The sequence below is a fragment of the Centrocercus urophasianus genome, unplaced genomic scaffold, assembly GCF_019232065.1.
Source record: "Centrocercus urophasianus isolate 14NV4802_14NV808 unplaced genomic scaffold, USGS_Curo_1.0 seq_10, whole genome shotgun sequence".
Lineage (NCBI taxonomy): Eukaryota > Metazoa > Chordata > Aves > Galliformes > Phasianidae > Centrocercus > Centrocercus urophasianus.
Window position 1 is genome coordinate 26,878,702 of NW_024884142.1, and position 17,090 is coordinate 26,895,791.

At 43.7% G+C, this 17,090-nt stretch overlaps 4 protein-coding genes across 8 annotated transcripts in view; 2 read left to right on the top strand and 2 right to left on the bottom strand.

Annotated features, from left to right (window-relative positions):
- Nucleotides 1–2,386, top strand: part of DOP1A (DOP1 leucine zipper like protein A) — a 60,797-nt gene extending 58,411 nt beyond the window's left edge. For all 4 annotated transcript variants that reach the window (XM_042816492.1, XM_042816502.1, XM_042816482.1 and 1 more), the window contains one exon: nucleotides 1,495–2,386. In XM_042816492.1, the coding sequence (XP_042672426.1) occupies nucleotides 1,495–1,800 (306 nt within the window). In that variant the 3' untranslated portion in view covers nucleotides 1,801–2,386. The remainder of the gene's footprint in view (nucleotides 1–1,494) is intronic.
- On the bottom strand, nucleotides 2,087–12,685 carry PGM3 (phosphoglucomutase 3). 2 transcript variants are annotated; one of them, XM_042816553.1, is made up of 13 exons: nucleotides 12,546–12,685; nucleotides 11,172–11,377; nucleotides 10,369–10,553; nucleotides 9,853–9,920; nucleotides 9,417–9,550; nucleotides 9,051–9,246; nucleotides 7,780–7,937; nucleotides 6,730–6,813; nucleotides 5,847–5,945; nucleotides 5,414–5,530; nucleotides 4,631–4,753; nucleotides 3,831–4,004; nucleotides 2,087–3,335 (listed from the first exon to the last, which is right to left on the bottom strand). In XM_042816553.1, the coding sequence occupies exons 2-13, from the start codon at nucleotides 11,373–11,375 to the stop codon at nucleotides 3,249–3,251; spliced, it is 1,629 nt and encodes a 542-aa protein (XP_042672487.1). In that variant the 5' UTR covers nucleotides 11,376–11,377; nucleotides 12,546–12,685; the 3' UTR covers nucleotides 2,087–3,248. The 2 variants fall into 2 exon arrangements, with proteins under 2 accessions (XP_042672487.1, XP_042672498.1); XM_042816564.1 differs by lacking the exon at nucleotides 12,546–12,685 and adding an exon at nucleotides 12,051–12,095.
- RWDD2A (RWD domain containing 2A) lies at nucleotides 12,266–16,267 on the top strand. Its single transcript, XM_042816675.1, has 2 exons — nucleotides 12,266–12,946; nucleotides 14,133–16,267. Exons 1-2 carry the CDS (start codon nucleotides 12,749–12,751, stop codon nucleotides 14,808–14,810), a joined length of 876 nt encoding a protein of 291 aa, XP_042672609.1. The 5' UTR covers nucleotides 12,266–12,748; the 3' UTR covers nucleotides 14,811–16,267.
- Nucleotides 16,268–16,428: 161 nt separating this feature from the next.
- ME1 (malic enzyme 1) overlaps nucleotides 16,429–17,090 on the bottom strand; it is a 158,459-nt gene continuing 157,797 nt past the window's right edge. Inside the window, exon 14 of the mRNA XM_042816538.1 lies at nucleotides 16,429–16,788. Within this exon, the coding sequence (XP_042672472.1) occupies nucleotides 16,630–16,788 (159 nt within the window). The 3' untranslated portion in view covers nucleotides 16,429–16,629. The remainder of the gene's footprint in view (nucleotides 16,789–17,090) is intronic.

The following is a 17,090-nucleotide window of genomic DNA, read 5'->3' on the forward strand; positions in this document are numbered from 1 at the left end:
CTTGTGATCAGTACTCCTCTCCTTGTCATTCGGTTGCTGAGTCAGCTCAGGAGGAGCAGGGCCTGCCCCTGTGGCCGTGCAGCTGGTGGTGCCCATAGCCCCCACCTCAACGTGCTGCCTGTGTGGGCAGCAAGGAGCTGCTCAGAGGCCGACTGGGATGGGCCCTCACTGATATGTGACCTCTCCTGCTTTTCTCCTGCCTCAGGGAATGAAAAAAACTGCATTGTGGAACTCTGCTTTCATGGTAGTTGGTCTTTTGTACTGGTTTGTCAATAGTTGTCCAAACAAGGTATTTCTAGAGTTGATATTACCTTGTTGCATAGGTTTAAATGTGGTTTTTTTTGAGTAAAGATGACTGTGTAAGCAGCTGCATGTCAGTGCTGAGATGTTTCAGTGTGCAGATATTGAAGGCAACCCTCAAGGGCCACTGCTGGTGCCTGCGAGCAGTGGGGGTGTGACTGCTGCCTGTGCTGCTGGAGTTCCTCATGTCCTCACGCTTGAGATCTTTCCTGTGAGGTGGAAGCTGTGTAAACAAAGTCTGCTGAGATCACATACAAGCAGTGATCTGGGTTCCTGTGTGAAACACTGGTGTCTGCTCAAAGCCTCTGGAGCTGTTATCGCTGATATTTAAAACAACACTGCTTATGCTCTTCTGAAAACTCTGAACTCTGCCTTCAGATTGAAAATCCTTTGGTTTTATCTTAACTTCCTCAGGACTTTGTTGTCCCTAACGCTAGCAGTAGGGCACAGTGCGAGGGCTGCCATCAGAAGGCAGCCTGCTTTAGAGAGCAACTAGTTCACAACTTCTCCCAACAGCTGCAACTCCCACAGCTTTGCAGCAGCTCGAGCTGTGTTCAGGGCATCACTGGGCTGTGGCCTCACAGAAGGCACGCAGCTCCAGATTGTCCTGGGCTGAACATCCAGCACTGCTTTCATGTGGATGTCAGCTGTCCCTTTATGGCCAGTGCTGCTGCCACACATGATGACAGGGAGGAACAGATCTGAATCATGGAATCATAGAATGGCCTGGGTTGAGAAGGACCACAATGATCATCGAGTTTCAACCCCCCTGCTGTGTGCAGGGTCTCTGAGCACCAGATCCAGCTGCCCAGAGCCACTTCCAGCCTGGCCTTGAATGCCTCCAGGGATGGGGCATCCACAACCTCCTTGGGCAACCTGTTCCAGTGCATCACCACCCTCTGTGTGAAAAACTTCCTCCTCATATCTAATCTAAACCTCCCGTCTCAGTTTAAAACCATTCCCCCTTGTCCAGTTAGTATCCACCCTTGTAAACAGCTCCTGTTTATATGCTCCCTTCAAGTACACAGTATGCAGTGATCTACTTCAAAAGCTGCACCCTGGTGTTTTGTGCCTTGATCAACTTTTTTTTTTTTTTGGAATATGGAAAAATAATGCATTGACACTTACCTTCTATGTTTAGCTATACTACTTCTCTTTTGTCCTTCATTAGTTCCTATTTCTCTGTACTTACAGAAAAACCCAGAAGAGGACAGCTCAGGGAAAACACTAAGTTGGGAACCAGGTCACCTGCTTCTAACCATCTACACCGTTCGCAGCATTGAGCAGCTTCTGCCTTTCTTTAACGTACTCAGCCAAGTTTTTAACAGCAAAGTCACAAGCAGATGCGCTGGACACTCAGGGAGCCCTGTCCTTTACCCCAACTGCTTTCCAAGTAAGGACATAAAAATGGAGAACCTCAAGACATTCTCCAGCAAAGCAAGGCAAAAGATAGAAGAAATGGTTGAGAAGGATTTTCTGGAAGGTGTCATAAAGACGTGAACCAAACCGGTACTGTTCTGCTTATGTGTAATGTATGTATTCCAATGAAATACTTTATCTTTCCCAGTTGTATATTATTCTTTTCTTACTTTGTATGTAATAATTAATGTTGTATTTAAGTTACATATTTGTAAATAAGAGTTCTGGATGTGGCCTGAATCACGTGTAATTATTGGTGGCTCATATTGATTATGGTGCCTACTATTTACAGTATACTTTCTGTTGTCTTGAGTTCTGTCTTCAAAAAAAAAAAAAAAAACTAAAAAATACAAAGTGCACATTTTTTTTCAGTTTGCTTTGTTTATTTGTCTTAGGGTTTGGGGGATCCATTGGCACTTGTGCTTATTTAACAATATAAAAAAATGCCATACCAGGAGTTAATACAGTTAATATTTTTGTCAGAGGTAGATACCCTGAACTGAAATACATGGATGAGTGATATGTGTGCATATGAAGTGTTACTCCCCCTTGGCTTAGCCCCTTCACCCCAGTGGGGAATGAAAGGGGTCACAGAAGGCTGCCTTCAAAATGATCAAGTGTTAATTTCTGTTCATCTCTTAATTTCATAAAAAATCTGCTTAAGATATTTCTGCAATAGTAAGTTGTATTATTTGCAAGTGCTCTCTCATCACTTAGGTGTCCCTGCCTTGAGCTGAACTCACTCTCAGGCCCAGGACTTGCTGCTCCCCCCCCCCTTGTCTGTGTGAGAGAGCTTCAGTTGTCTAGGCATGTAAGAGAGGTGTGCATTCAGCAAGGCTGTGCTACAACTATGGCTGCACTGATGGGGGAGGTCAGCCTGGAGGTATAACATGATGATAAGCTGGGAAGTGGGGGGTAGTAAGGAATTTGATCACAGTAATGCTAAAATATGAAAATAACAGTTACCCAACTAGAATCCTTGTAATCAATGAAAGCTGGGGGCATCCTTTTTAATTAACAACTGCAGCTGAAAGCTGTCAAAGACTTTTGGCTGACTGGTAGCAGCAGGGCACTACAGTTGAAGGGAGCTTCCACTCTGGCAAGGCTCTCTAGAGTCTTCACTGGCCCAGGCTGCAGAGCTCATCTTCCCTGCATGCTGTCTGGGAAAAGCTGATGACCAGACTGCTGCCAGTACAAAAGGTGGCTCTTTAGCCTTAGAAGACTGGAAATGTAGCTCCCCTATGGCCACAAACAGGCCAGTGGCTGCTAAGAAATGGCATCCAAGGTACCTGCCACCTTTAAATCCATTCAGCTTCAGTAGTTAGTCAGTCTGGGAGAGGAAGAGACCACACTGTAGCAAGAACATCTGATTAAGAGGTAAGCTGCCAACCAAAGTAAGAAATAAGTGAAGTAGTATTCTGCTTAGTTCTGATTACTCCTTGCTACAATCAAGGTTTCGATACATCCACACTAGTACAGAGTAAAGAAAGTAGCATTAAAAAAATAAGTCCAGTTGTGAATTTCAGTTGTTAAATAGGTTGGGGTGATGCTCCTTTTCCACCAGCAAGGTGATAAACAGCCAGGCTTACTTCATGGGCAAGGGCATCAGCATTCTCCTGTGGGATATTGTAGAAGTTAGTTAGTAATCTCTTTATCAGTATTAGAAGTTTAGAATGAATGTGCAACACCACAGCCAAAGTTTTCATGCAAACACTGTTTTCCTCATGTTGCTGTCATGTTGAGGTATCTTTTGCCACTGTGGTCAAGTTGGCAGGAAGGAGGGAGTAGGAGTGTATGACCATGGGAAGAGCTGGACTATTGCTTGTGGTGACTTTAAGTCTCCATTTGGACTAAATCTTATTAGCACTTTTTACCTTTTAAGAAATCATGCAGTTACTGGCTGCCTTGTTAACTTTATTCTTAGAGTTCTCAGAATGCTGTCTTCTCAAAATCATTTAATATCAAATCTGCCTTCATAAACATCTAACTCTTAAAAGTAAATGTTGAAAACATTCACTGTCTCCCCCAAATTTAGTACCTATTGCTTTGATTAAATGTCTAGCACCCACTACTGAGCAAGACATTGCAGAACAAACAGTTCAAGCTCTGACCTGCGTGTCTGCTTCAGCATAGACCCTCACAACATCTTCTGTTCCTGATGGACGCACGAATGCTCGTGACAGCTTGTACTTCTTTACCAGAGCATCGATTTTCTCTTGTAGCCCTGGAGGTGTAACAGCACGCCTTTCGGCATCAGTTGTGTCAATTACTTGTCTGTCTGCAACCTTCAACGTCAGAAACAGACAAATTATTTCCATGCTGTAGCAGTATGTTGAGAGCAGAATGAAACAGGTGACTGTTAAGACAGAACTTCAGGTTTTGGTTTGTTTCAGTACCAGAATAAGAGCTCACTTTGAGAGCTGCCTGCTAACTCAAAGGCTTTGGGATCACTAGGAACCCCCTGTTCAGCTGCTGCTCAGTATGTGGTAACCAAGTCCTGATAGGACTCAGCTTCTAGTTTGGAAAAAAGGGTCAGTTCTGAACATGCCTCCTTGGTTAGCTGCTCAGCTAATGCTGGAGCTTTTCTCAGTAGATCAGAACACGTAACCTCTTGTCTTTGGTTAATGTTAAAGCCCAAAGCTCTCTTACTGTGTTCTTAAGCATAAGACAATGTTATCAGCTGGGAGCCAGTTTTCCTCAGGCTCTCCAAACAGTGGAAAAGGAAGGAGAAAGAACCAGAATATTCAAGTTCTTTCAGTGCCAGAAAAATTGGACAGAGTTACAGCAGAGCAAGACTGTCTCTCTCACACTAATGTTCCAATTTTCAACCAGAGGCAAAAGTGAAATGGAAGTATGAATTTTACAAAGAAAGACACTGCTGCAACATGAGCCAGTGTGAAGAGCAACTAACCTGAACTTTGAGCAGCCGACTTGGGAAGTCAGTGTACAGGGCATCCCACTGCTGCAGAGTCAGGCCTTTCAGAGCCAGGATTGCTTCAATAACCAACATGTCTGAGATGGCATCACCAACTGTCTGTTAACAGAGAGGGGAAAGGGAAGACTTGGAGAATTCATCAGAGAAGAAATGAAGGCATGCTTTGATCAGTAAGCTCCCACCTGAAGAAAATCATCACACAGCCAGTGACTTGCCTTGGTCAGGATAGTTGTTGTTCTTCAGGTTTTTAAATTTTGACTTGCCAAGGGCAAGTGCAAGCCCTCACCTTTCCTAATGAGGACTGGCACCTCACTTTTGTTTCAGGGTCAGAATGCTTGAAGCTGGCCTGTGAAATGTGACTTGGCCCTGCTCCTGGAGAAATGATCTGTATGCCATGACTAGGGATTGTTGTGGGCATTGGAACATCCCCATCCTCTCATATACTACAAAGATCAATGAAAAACATCAGATGAAAAATTGCTATTGAGTCAGGAACAAGTCACATGCTCTCACTCAGTTCTCCAGTCATCTCATTCCCTTTTGATTCTGAATGCAGAAGCAAGATAAAAGCATCCTACGTCCATTCCTGAGAAACTATTACATCTCTGATGACTACTACTACCCTCTTCCTCTTGGTCCCTTCCATCAGGGCACACCCCCTCCTGCTCCAGCAGTCCCTGGCAGGAGCCTGAAAAGTCCTAACAAATGGGGTTATCGCTGTGCTGACAGGCATGGGGTTTTGTTCCTCTTGCCTTTTACCTGATTAATCAGGTCAATCATGTTCTCAAGCACCTTCGCTGCTTCTCTTTTTGCATCATCTTTCTCCTCTTTTGCCAGTTGTCTGATTGCGTTTTCAGCAGCCTCACTGAAGAGTACCTAGAATAAAAAAGATGAGAACAAGACCAGCCCACAGCCCGCATCAAGAACTGGGATATAAGAAAAACGCTTTTCACCCATTAAGCCCATATAATAATCATTAAGGTTTGCCTCCATTACTTCCCATTCCCCATACAAAACAGAAGAGATGGTGGCAGTGCTATGATAAAGGCAGAAACAACGCTGTTCTCAATATATGAGAGAAGTCTTGGTTACAAGTGTAAGCAGACGATGAAGAGATTTGCCTCAAAGGCTAATTTTAACTTAGATTTGATGCGTTGGCTGCAGATATCATGTATGACATGCTCATACTTACTGTGCCATGTCCATTTGCCTCAAAATAAATTCCAACATCAAACTCCTGGGCCTTGTGATGCAAGTGTTTCACTCCTGTTTTGACACAGTGAACTGGTACCTACAACCCAAGGGCATACAGAGAATGTAAACTGTGTTACCATCTACTGATGGCAGACGGAGGGGAAATGGCTTTAAACTGAACGAGGGTAGATTTAGACTAGATATCAGGAAGAAATTATTTACTGTGAGAATGGTGAGACATTGGAACAGGTGTGGATGCCCCCTCCCTGGTAGCATTGCAGGCCAGGCTGGATGGGGCTGTGAGCAACCTGGTGTAGAGGGAGGCGTCCCTGTCTATAGCAGGGAGTTGGAACTACATGATCTTAAAGGTACCTTCCAAACCAAACCATTCTAGAATTCTATGATTGATTTAAAAATATTTGTACATCCTAATTCATTTTATTATTTCAGGGAACATAACAGATTTCTATCCAAACTTTAAATGTCCTAACTCAATTTTTGCCAACTGACCTTAAGCCACATATTCCTATTAAACAACATTGAGCCAGCTGCTAGATAAAAATGAAAGCATCAGTGTCTAAGTATCAAGGAGCCCTTTCCTGCTCACTTGGTTGCAAAGCCATAAATTCCTCATGTTATTCCAGGAGTAAAAAAGGATTTTGCTTAACTTTTGCCAAACTAGATTTTAACCAGTAAAAGTGGAACTTTCCAGATCTCCTCTCTCCAGTCTCCTTTGCCACTAATAATTTAGGTTTTGAAACAGTCATCAGTTGTTGATTTTAGCACAGCTTAAGCCTTCCTAGGAATCATATTATAGTAGTACTAAGTAAAAACAATACAGAACATTTGCAGAACACTACCAGATACAAAGTCAAGAATACCTGCACCGTCTCCTCCAGGTAGCGCGTTGAACTCCCATTGGCATAGGCTGTTTGTACCACTGCCATCTTTAAAGTCTGTCCCACCTGAGCAAACCAAGAAGCAAAGCACTATACTGTGCAGTGGTTATGTACAGAAGGCTGAACAGCTGGATAACCAGAAAAATAAAATCATATAGGACTAAGCCTATGCTCTCCTGCAGACACTTAAATCTCCTGAGTATCAGAGATCAGAGAATATGCACACAGGTAAGACAGCATGAATTTTACTAAGCCTTTGTGTACCATGGGTGTTGTGGTGAGCTTGAAGCAGCTCTCCTTAGGCTTTCAAACCACTGTTCAGATTCAACAAGTTCAGCACACTGGCCGGACACGTGGAATCACATGGGGCCACGAGCACAAGCAATAAACTGAAAGCTTCTAGTGCAAAGCAAGCAAAGGCTGAGAGATGGCAAGCACAAGTTCTCCTCATTGGCTGGCATGTCTGCCACAGTGCAAGAAATTAGCTGGTGTCAAAGAGAAGAAAACCAGGGTAACTCATCTAGGCTAACCATCAACACCAAGTCCAAGAGAATTGAAAGTCCAAGAGTTTGAAAAAGAAAAGCTTTCTCTCTCTCTTCCCTGTAGGAGGAGAATGCTTTGCTGCAGGTACTGGTTTGGGAATGATGACAAGCAAACCCTATGACTGTCGTGTTCTCATGCTCAACTTCATAAAGTTTCAGAGAAACAGTGGGGAAAGGATTGAGACCTCCCAGAATTCAAGAAAGATTAAAAAAAATGAAAGAATAGACTATCAGTACATTGAGCACATAAACAGGAAAATTCTCACTAAGAACTGTAAGTTTAAAATTTCTGTATTTGGATTTTTATTTGGAATAAGGAAATTACAGCCCTGTCAAAGCAACAGTTTTTGCTGTGCTCTTTTTAAAGTGGGTGCACTTTAGGCAAGCACAGAAAGACCACCTGTGAGTAAACCAACACAGTCCTTTCAGACTATTATTTTACCTTTTTCCTGTTTTAAGTGTAAGCATTCATTTGACACATCAAAGTTACCTTGGCAAGGAGCTCTTTAAGGAAGATACTAATTAAAGTTGCTATTTTATCTCCATCGATTAGGTGAAAATGGCCAGCTGTGTCCTTGTAGTAATAAATAATTCTATCTGCATCACCATCAAATGAGCAGCAGCTCTCATTAGGCTTCATGTCTAGCCCTAATGCACACAGAGTTAGAAATGCAAGTTAGAGATAGGAATAAAGAAACAAAATTAGCTCTTTGCAGACACACAAAACAGATGCTCCAAACTGACACTGCATTTGCTAAGTGTATACAGTATATAAACAAATAAGGAGTTCCTGCCTCAAAACGTTTCTAGGCTTAATGCCAAGACAGAATTTGCTGGGAAGCAGTTGTCACCTGTCAGAGCAATGCCTCAGAAAAACAAACTGCCCTTTTATCAATGCAAGTCTTTCTCTTGTCAAAATGCTGACCTTGCCATTAACTTGGAGTTTGTATGCCAGAAACAGCAGCTGGCCATTCCTAGGCTCATTTGGAGATCTTTGGGAACTTGGCAGAGCCCCAAAGGACACATCCTTTATCCCCCTTCCTGGAGGGACACAGTTTAGCACACAGGTGGACAAGGAAACCAGCCCATGCTGCTGACACCTTCCATCCTTCAGAGCATTGGAAACCATACCCCAAAACTTGTCCCTGCAAGCAGCATGACAAAGAGGAAATGCCACCATACCTTGATGTTTGGCTGACAGTCTCAGTCAGGAAGCAGTTGTGGAATAGACAGCTCAATTTAGCCTCAAATAATCTAATATTCAAACTAGTCCATTCTCCCAGTTTGGGGATTTTCTTTTAAGCACTCCGCAGGAATTTGGTTGAAATAATTACCTCTGTGGTGTATGTCAAGCTGTCAGTTTGCTGGCACCAAAGTGTTAATTATGTTCTTCCTTAGGAACACGGAAAAGGATTAGGCCACAGTGTAAATACTTCTTGTTAATGTAAAGGGAGGTAAAACAAAGCTAGCCCTGGATGATAGGCTCCACCAGCTTAACATTAATGTCAGATTGTCAAACACGTCTCCAATGTGCTGAAACATGCTGTAGTCCACCAAACGATTTAGAATAATAATCTAAGATTGCATCAAAACCTGTCCTAGGATTCTCTCTTTCCATCAACACAAGCACAACCAGTCTTATAATCACTTAGTAAGAAACAAGAGAACTCAGCTCATCTGAGGCTGATACACCACTACTACACCCTGCACGTTTAGATCTAGAGAGGATGTAAAAGGATATAAGATGACTGACTTACATACCTTTAGGTGGCTTTTGATGAACCTTTACAAAATCTGCCCCACACAGGTGGTTGAGCTTCTCCTTTGTTCCATCATTATATACCTGAATTTGTACCTCCTTTGGAAAATAGGTCTCCATCTCTGCCAGCTTCAGAGCTCCTATGCCATTGGCACAGTCAATCTTCAATTGCCTCTGAGCCTCTCCAGAACTGAGAGACTTTGTACACAGAAAGAAAGGACAAAGTGAACTCACACCTGAGTGAAACCATAGGCTCCAACACCCCACCTATAGATACGCTGAATTTAAAACTTCAGACCCAAACAAAATAACAGCAGAAGATACCCACTTTGTACCTTTGCAGGAAGAAGATAATTACCAACATTTACCTTTTTTATCAGCTCTGTGAAAGCCTTGGATAACTTTTGGTAATAACCTTCCAGCGTTGGTTTCCCATACTGCCCCTGGGTGTTTTGGCAGCAGACCACGTAATGCAGCTGTGGTGTGGTCACTAGACCATAATCTAACATAAAACAAAGGCTTCAATATTAAGAAATTGAACACTAAATTAACTTCTCCTTCATAGTATATTATACAAAGCACATCTGCTATTCTACAGAAAACAGACAAAGGAAACACAAAGAAAATTAAGCTCTGTTAAAAAAATATGAACCCCTTTACCGTAAAGCAATCCAACTCTTCTAAAAGAAGACTGTTACGGACAAATGGAAATGGAACCTGGGCTACTGCTTTAGGGCTATGTAGCAGAGTCACATTTACAAAAACAACTTGATAATAAACTAGAATAGCAAAAGCTTGACATACCATGGTACTGACCACCCAGAACGGAGATGCCATCTATTACTGCCTGTGAAAGTTCCTTACTGCTTGGTCTGGAAAATAAAAAGCACAGCCTTTACAGAAAACCTTTATACGTGCATTTGGAAAGAAGGAGCATGGGGAAGATGACTATGAAAAGCAAGTTTCCTGCCAGCAGACTTTGATTCAGCAAGTCTGAAAGTCACTACCCTAAAGAATTGTGAAGATGAGTGAACTTCTGATGAACTTCTGTGTCATGGATGTGACACAGTGCTCACCAAAAAAAACAATGAGACACCCAGATCAGAAGCTAGGAAGCTCTCATAATTATCAGAGAAGCTCATAACGGAACACTAGAAAATGGCTGTGGATTGCTATAGCCTTAAGTGACTTCAACAGGTAGCAGACTAGGCATGGGTAACAAACCTGGCTGTAGAGAGCTAAGCACTCAGCAGCACTCATGAACAAATTGCTGCCACCTCTGCTAAAAGCAGCACACATCTAACAGTGTTTTTGAATTACCTGGTATCTCTACCAATAAAAACTGAAGCATCTTTTTGCTGGTTCACTGCTGTTTTTTGGCAGATCTCAGTTACTGTTTTCTGTAACTCTTGGTCCTCTGCATTTGCTAGCTGCGTAGCGTATTCTTCCCAGGATGGGTGCAGCATTTCACCAAGAGGATCAACCAACTTCACACCATTATCTTCCTTAGAAGAAAAGAGAACAAAACACACTCAGCTTAAGAGTGGGAAAGGTTTAACCACACTACTTCTGTCAACATGAAACATTTTTAGGAAGTGATAGATTAGCTATTTATTCCAGCCTCCAGCAAGCCCAACGAACTGAACTAAGCAGTGTATTAAGTCATTTATTTCCCCCCCACCCCACCCCACTATAATCTTGGCATGAAGTTCATCTGACATTAAAGTGACCTAAGGGAAAATGCAAATACCAGGGAATACTCCACAGCAGCAGAAGTCTAAAGTGCTTGATTTGTAACTGCTTCATTTTTTCTACTGGCAGATTTTGCTCAAAGGTTCATCTCTTCTCACAGCCATTCCTAGCCTTGCTAATCTTACAAACATCCTACATTACAGCACTGACTTTTCCACATGAGAGAAAACAACCACCCTGTGTACGTAGAAAGGTAACTCTCAACGTGCCAGAGTTCACATTTTAATGGAACACTATAAACACATCTCTTAAGTAGATGGAGGTGTCTGCAGGATGCAGCCCATGGAAACCTCTTGTTCCCGTTATTACCATGAGCTTTGATTCTGTTAGGCCACATCTGTTTTTTCCTTCAAACAAAAGGCTGCTCTTACTTCAGGATTGTGAGATGCCGTAACCATGACACCAATAGTAGCTCCTGTGGCCCTGGACCTGAGTGCTGCCAGCATGCCCATGCGGAACATGACGTGCTCAAGCTGCTGCGCCCTGCTGCGAAATCCAGCAGTGCCATACTGAAGAGTAAGTCCAGCGGGCTTGGGATGCAAAGCTGAGTATTTTTTAAGTCCTTCAACATCCATTTCTGGAGAAAGAAGTAACACAAGCGCTTGTAAGAGAAACAGAGTCATTCAAATTTGTTTCACATCTTGTACTTCATTCGAGTTTGAATCCTGTTTCAAACTGGGGCCAACACAATGCTGGAGACCTCGCTGCGGCCCTTACAGCACTTGAAGGGAGCTTATAACCTGTAGGGGTCTGGCTTTTTAAACAGTGATAAGACAAGGGAAAATGGCCTTAAACTAAAAGAGTGGAAATTTAGGCTATATGTTAGGAGGAAGTTCTTTACTCAGAGGTGGTGAGGTGCTGGCACAGCTGTGATGCCCCATCCCTGGAGGTGCCCCAGGCCAGGTTGGATGGGCCCTGGGCAGCTGAGCTGGTGGGAGGCAGCCCCGCCTATGGCAGTAGGCAGAGCTCAATGACCCTTGGGGCCCCTTCCAACCTAAGCCATTCGATGCTTCTAGAGCTCTGCTTGTACCCCATACACCTCCGTGTGGGGCTGTGGGGAGGACCACTACCAGAGCCTCTACAGTCCCCGTACAACACTACCCCAGAAGAGCTCGACTAGACCGCGAAGAGCCGAAGTGATCTGGGAGAGCAGATCTCGGATCATCACTCGTGTCCCCTCCCAACAACGCCCCGCAAAGAACTAACGCTAGTCACACGCTTCACACAGCCACACAACTCCATTCATTCACCATAAGCAGCCTGCCGCCACCGTCCTCCGAAGGAACGCAGCCCTACCCACACACCGCCCCGCCCGGCCGCCACCTCCGCGCTCTCCTTCCGGGTCCGGTAAGGCCACGCCCCCTCCGATGAGCCATCCAATGGCAGTGCGGTGGGCGGGGCAAGCGGCTGCCACGCGGCAGTGGGATCAGCCCGCGGGGTGGAGCCGTAGGGCAGAGCCGGCAGCGATGCTGCGAGGACGTCCTGCAGCTTGGTAGAGTGTTACGAGGCGGCTGAGCCCTGCCCTTCCCAATGGAAAAACCCAATGCTCCGGCACTGAGGGTGGATGGGATCAGCGCTTTAAAAGGGAATGCCGTGTTAAAACCGGTGCGGTATCTCCTCGCTGAGCTGATGCGGGCCGTTTAACCCGTGTAAATGAAAGCGTGACGCGTGTCAGGCAGCACGCTGATACGCGTGGACACGAAACGTAAGCCAAAGCAGTGCTGTCGTTTCAGGCAGCTACTCACCGGTTCCCTGCGTCTTCCCGGCTTTTCATAAGGCCCCACCTGGCTACAGAAAGCGGAGGGAAACGCGGAGCTGTTGGCCGCCTTCTCGAGCAAGGCAGATTTTCCTTTAACAGCAGCGACGCCGCTGAGGTCTGGCACGGCCTCGCAGACGTCACGCAGACTTCGGGTTCCCACCCCCGGCCGTCACGTATCAGCGCGGAGCCATGGCTGCCACTGTGCAGGAGTGCCTGGAGCTCCAGCTGCTGGAGGTGGAAATGCTCCTTTCCATGTTCCCCAAGAAAGGGGAGATTAGCCTGGACGAGGCTGCCGTGCCCGCCCTGCAGCGCTACCTGAAGGACGGCGGCGGATCCCTGCCCCCGCTGCTCGAGTATTCGGTCGCTGTCGGTGTCGGGGAGCCGGAGGTGAGAGCTGCGCCTGCCTTACTCGTGGTGCAGGTGCTAAACGTCTGCCCGAAAGGGGGGAGCAGGGGAACAATTTGCTGTTTCAAAAGCTGAGGGGTAAAACTGCGCCCTGCTCAAAGAAATTGTAGAGTCTTCCCTGTAGGTAATAAAAACCTGCCTGGATGCTCTCCTGTGCAACCTCCTGTAAGCAGGGTGTTGGAATAGGTGATCTTCAGAGGTCCCTTCCAACCTCCATGAATCTGTAATCTTGTTTTTAATCATTTCATAGCATCACAGAATCATAGAATCATAGAACGTCCTGGGTTGGAAGGGACCCCAAGGGTCATCAAGCTTCCACCTCTGCCACAGGCAGGGCCACCAACCTCCACATTTAATACTAGACCAGGCTGCCCCATCCAACCTCCTCTTAACACCTTCAGGGACGGAGCATTGAGCACTGAGGACCTTTCCTGCTCTTTGACTATAGGCAGAATTTGGTTTCCAGAGAACTGAAGTGCTACAATATCTTACAGTGCTGTAAGGCACTGTAGGAATAACCAAGGGAAATTCAACTGCCTGCAGTTTGTAGAGATCAGGCAGGGTAATCTCAAGGTTTTCGCGGCCTAACATGTACGTAATCCTTTTTATTGTCTGTAATGAAGAGAATGCTTCATCTCCTAAGGTATTTGCTTAAAATAGTAATAATAATGCCTCTATTCACAGTGTGTATAATCATAAGCATTCTTCGTGTAACTCTGTTTTCTGGGAATCCATTCAGCGCCTGGGCTGAACTCATTGTTCACATGTATGTTTGCTGAGGGGAAAGATTCTCAAAGCCACTTTGTATTTTGTCACTATGACAAAACTGAGCACACTCTCAAAACATGCAGTGGAAATAGAAATGTCCCGTAAGTAGCACCTGTGTTCCTTCTTTCAAGCCATAGCATCATTTCGGTAGATGGCAGAAGAGGGCAGCTGTGATAACAGTTGATATGTTGGGAAAGTCCCAGTGAAATACAATAGAAAGACCAGATGAAAGAGTAGGTTATGGGGACAAAAGGAAGACATAAGTAGTGATTCCAGTTTTTAGGATACCGCAATCCCAATTACATCTCGTAATCTGCCTGTGGCAGGGAAAGGAATCTAGCGTATCTCTCTTAGCTGTGGAATTCATTTTCTTTTTGTGTGTTTGTGCTTTGTTTTAAAGGTGAAAGTGGAATTGCAGGTACAGTTGCCTCATATGTATCCCCATGTGGCTCCTCAGCTTTTTGCAAGATCAAATGCACTGCACAGACAGCAACAGTTGCAGCTCAACACTCTTCTCACTTCTCACATCAGCTCTTTGGATTCAGGTGAACTGTGCGTATGTGAAGCTGTGCAGTGGCTGAAAGAGAACAGCCTGCCTTATTTAGAAAATAGTAAGGTCTCTGCTGAAAGTGTTTCAAAGGAAACAGTAGTTAAAGAAACAATTCAACGTATGTGGATCTACAGCCATCATATATACAGGCAGGAATTGAGGAAGAAGATCTTTGAGTGTGCAAAGAAATTAAACCTGACTGGCTTCTGCTTGACAGGAAAACCTGGGGTGATCTGTGTGGAGGGAACCAGAGAAAACTGTGAGGAGTTCTGGCGTGTTATCAGGTATCCCAACTGGAAGCATATTTCATGCAAACATGTGGAGACTGTAGAAGCAGAAGGAAGCATTGATAATTTGCGCCTCTTTCAAACTTTTGAAGACTTGCAGTTTCAGGCCCATGGTGATTATGGCCTGAGGAACGACTATCACATGGATCTGGGCCAGTTCCTTGAATTCCTGAAACAGCATCAAAGTGGACATATTTTTCAGATTTTATTTGGTGTTGAAGGCAAACTTGCAGACAAATAAGAAAAAAAAGATGTAAAAGAATGCTGACTTTGGACAGCAAGAGATGAAGCTGACATTAAAATTTATCCTTAAGCTATGGCTGCTGTGAAAAGAGAAACTCAGTGTTTAACACAGAAGGACAGTTCAAGCAGATATTCCTGGCTCTGTTCTGAATTGCAGTGTATTTTTTGAAAGAGGTGCTTGTTTACTTATTTTCAGAGACCTTAAAAGCAAGCATTTATCACTGAGCCACATCTCACAGAAGCGCTTGCAAGGTGATGAAAATCCCACATGGTAGTATCCTGAATTACTGGTCTGCAATCATCCATACTGTGCTGTGTTACTAAGCTGGGGTGCAGAGCTTTAGTTAACTTTTTCATTTAGTTGTGTGTCACCAAGGTGGCTGTAGAGATTAATACAATTTCCAGTATAAAAGTACATGCCACCAAAGGGAGTCAGAGATTTGCTGCATTCATTATCTTTTACTGCTGTATGAAGCATCTGCTCTCACTTAATTCAGCTGATCCAAGAAAAGCAAAGACTCTTGTGCCCAAGCACAGCACCAGGTTTTGCATTTAAAACAGAGGAGTGTGTGTGCGGGGAAGTAAACCTACATCACCTCTCATTTGGAAGCTCTGGGTAGTGTGTCTTTACAGGGATAGTGTTATTGCCCACATTTCCAATAGCAGCTTCTTCTCATCTCATTAGGGTCTGGTTACATTAATGGTAATTTTGAATGGTAACAGTTGCTCAACTTGTGCTTTTTTAATATTTGTATTGCTAGGCCTAGCATATTGAAAGGTGTTTAACATAATAAATAAGGAAATATATATGTTGTGTGTGTGTCTGTATAGATATAAAAGGATTGCCATATTTAAATGTTATTAGTAGATGAAGGCTGTGTCTGAGAAGTCTGAAATAGCTGTGCCTTAAAGAACCACCATAACACTGCCTTCTGCTTTCTCTCTAAGCACCATAATAGGAAAATTGGTACACAGCAATAAAACCACCCTTACTGTTGAGGTATGGATGACCAAATCTACAAATCGAGCTATTTGGTTAGCAGCTACTTAAAAGCTGTGTTTCAGTACACTCCCCTGATGACTACAATATTAAAAATGGGGATGCTTTGGCTGCCTATTTATAATACTCTGATATTCTCTCTTTGTGAGGGACACTGACTGCCTTTATGCCGAGCAATTGCAGCACAGTTGTCTTGTTGGGGAAAATGATAATTCACAGGACTATGGCTTTGTTAGAATATTTTAATGCTGCTGAATAATTTGTCAACAAAGGCTCTGCAGGTTCAATTCTCATCAGAAAATCCTCATTGCTGCACACAGGAGTGACCAATAAGGCTTTTATGTGGAGGAAAATATTTCTAAACTTACTGTTCTTTTTCAATAACAGCTTGACAATTTACACAAGTAACATCCTGACTTGTAATGGATTAAACAGTCATTGTGTGTATTTCTTAATTTTCCACCGTACCATTCATCTGCTGAAGTTCTCATTGACATGTATGACACATCTCTGAATTCAAGGTGCAACCACTCATTTTGATATAAAAAAATGTGTACAGCCATCATATGATGGGACACATCAAGTGCAGTAACAACCAGAAAACAACCAACACAAATACAGTTCTCAGATCAATTTTTATTTTTTCATTTATAATTAATTATGACTTCTTAATCTGAGTTTCTAATCAAATTACGATTTAGAAAACTTGTTCTGAATCTTACAAAATTATCTACTCTTCGGCTCTCTAGGCAGAAACATTCTGAATATTTTAGTGCTTTTCCACTGCTGCTGATTTGCTTATTTCTTCATGAAGTATTTACAGTTTCACTTTCATGGCTTCTTCAGGCCAGGTGTATGAGTCAGCCACAAAGCTGTTATAATCAGTGCTGTACATCTGCGAACGGATGAAGGCTTCAAGGTCCTCGGGCCGAGGGTAGGTGGTGGCACTGTTATTCCTGTAGGCTTCTTCTGCAATCTAGAAAGTTGCATTAAAATCCCAATTAGTGCTTTATGTGAATACATTTAACAGAATTTTTAAGTAGAAATTAGGTCAAAATCAAGATGACATCTTCTTAGATGCTGACAGTCATGTCAAGTTACACTGGATCTGGGCTAACATACAGCAAAAAAGATTAAGAATATGATGATGTATGCACTGATTTGTCTGATTTGTGCTGCTTTTGAATTCTTTTGAACAGGATTACATTGTGAGCAGGCTACCCTGGTTTACCACCTCCTATAAAGTACATAAGAAAAGTATGATTTATTCCAAGCCTC

What these genes read in the sequence shown, in the direction of transcription:
- PGM3 (XM_042816553.1), bottom strand. Translation starts at nt 11,375, where the DNA reads ATGGATGTTGAAGGACTTAAAAAATACTCAGCTTTGCATCCCAAGCCC. An exon ending in TTTATTGGTAGAGATACCAG is followed by an intron (nt 9,921 to 10,368) that starts GTAATTCAAAAA and finishes TTTATTTTCCAG; the next exon opens with ACCAAGCAGTAAGGAACTTT. An exon ending in TCACAGAGCTGATAAAAAAG is followed by an intron (nt 9,247 to 9,416) that starts GTAAATGTTGGT and finishes CTGTGTACAAAG; the next exon opens with TCTCTCAGTTCTGGAGAGGC.
- RWDD2A (XM_042816675.1), top strand. Translation starts at nt 12,749, where the DNA reads ATGGCTGCCACTGTGCAGGAGTGCCTGGAGCTCCAGCTGCTGGAGGTG. An exon ending in TCGGTGTCGGGGAGCCGGAG is followed by an intron (nt 12,947 to 14,132) that starts GTGAGAGCTGCG and finishes TTTGTTTTAAAG; the next exon opens with GTGAAAGTGGAATTGCAGGT.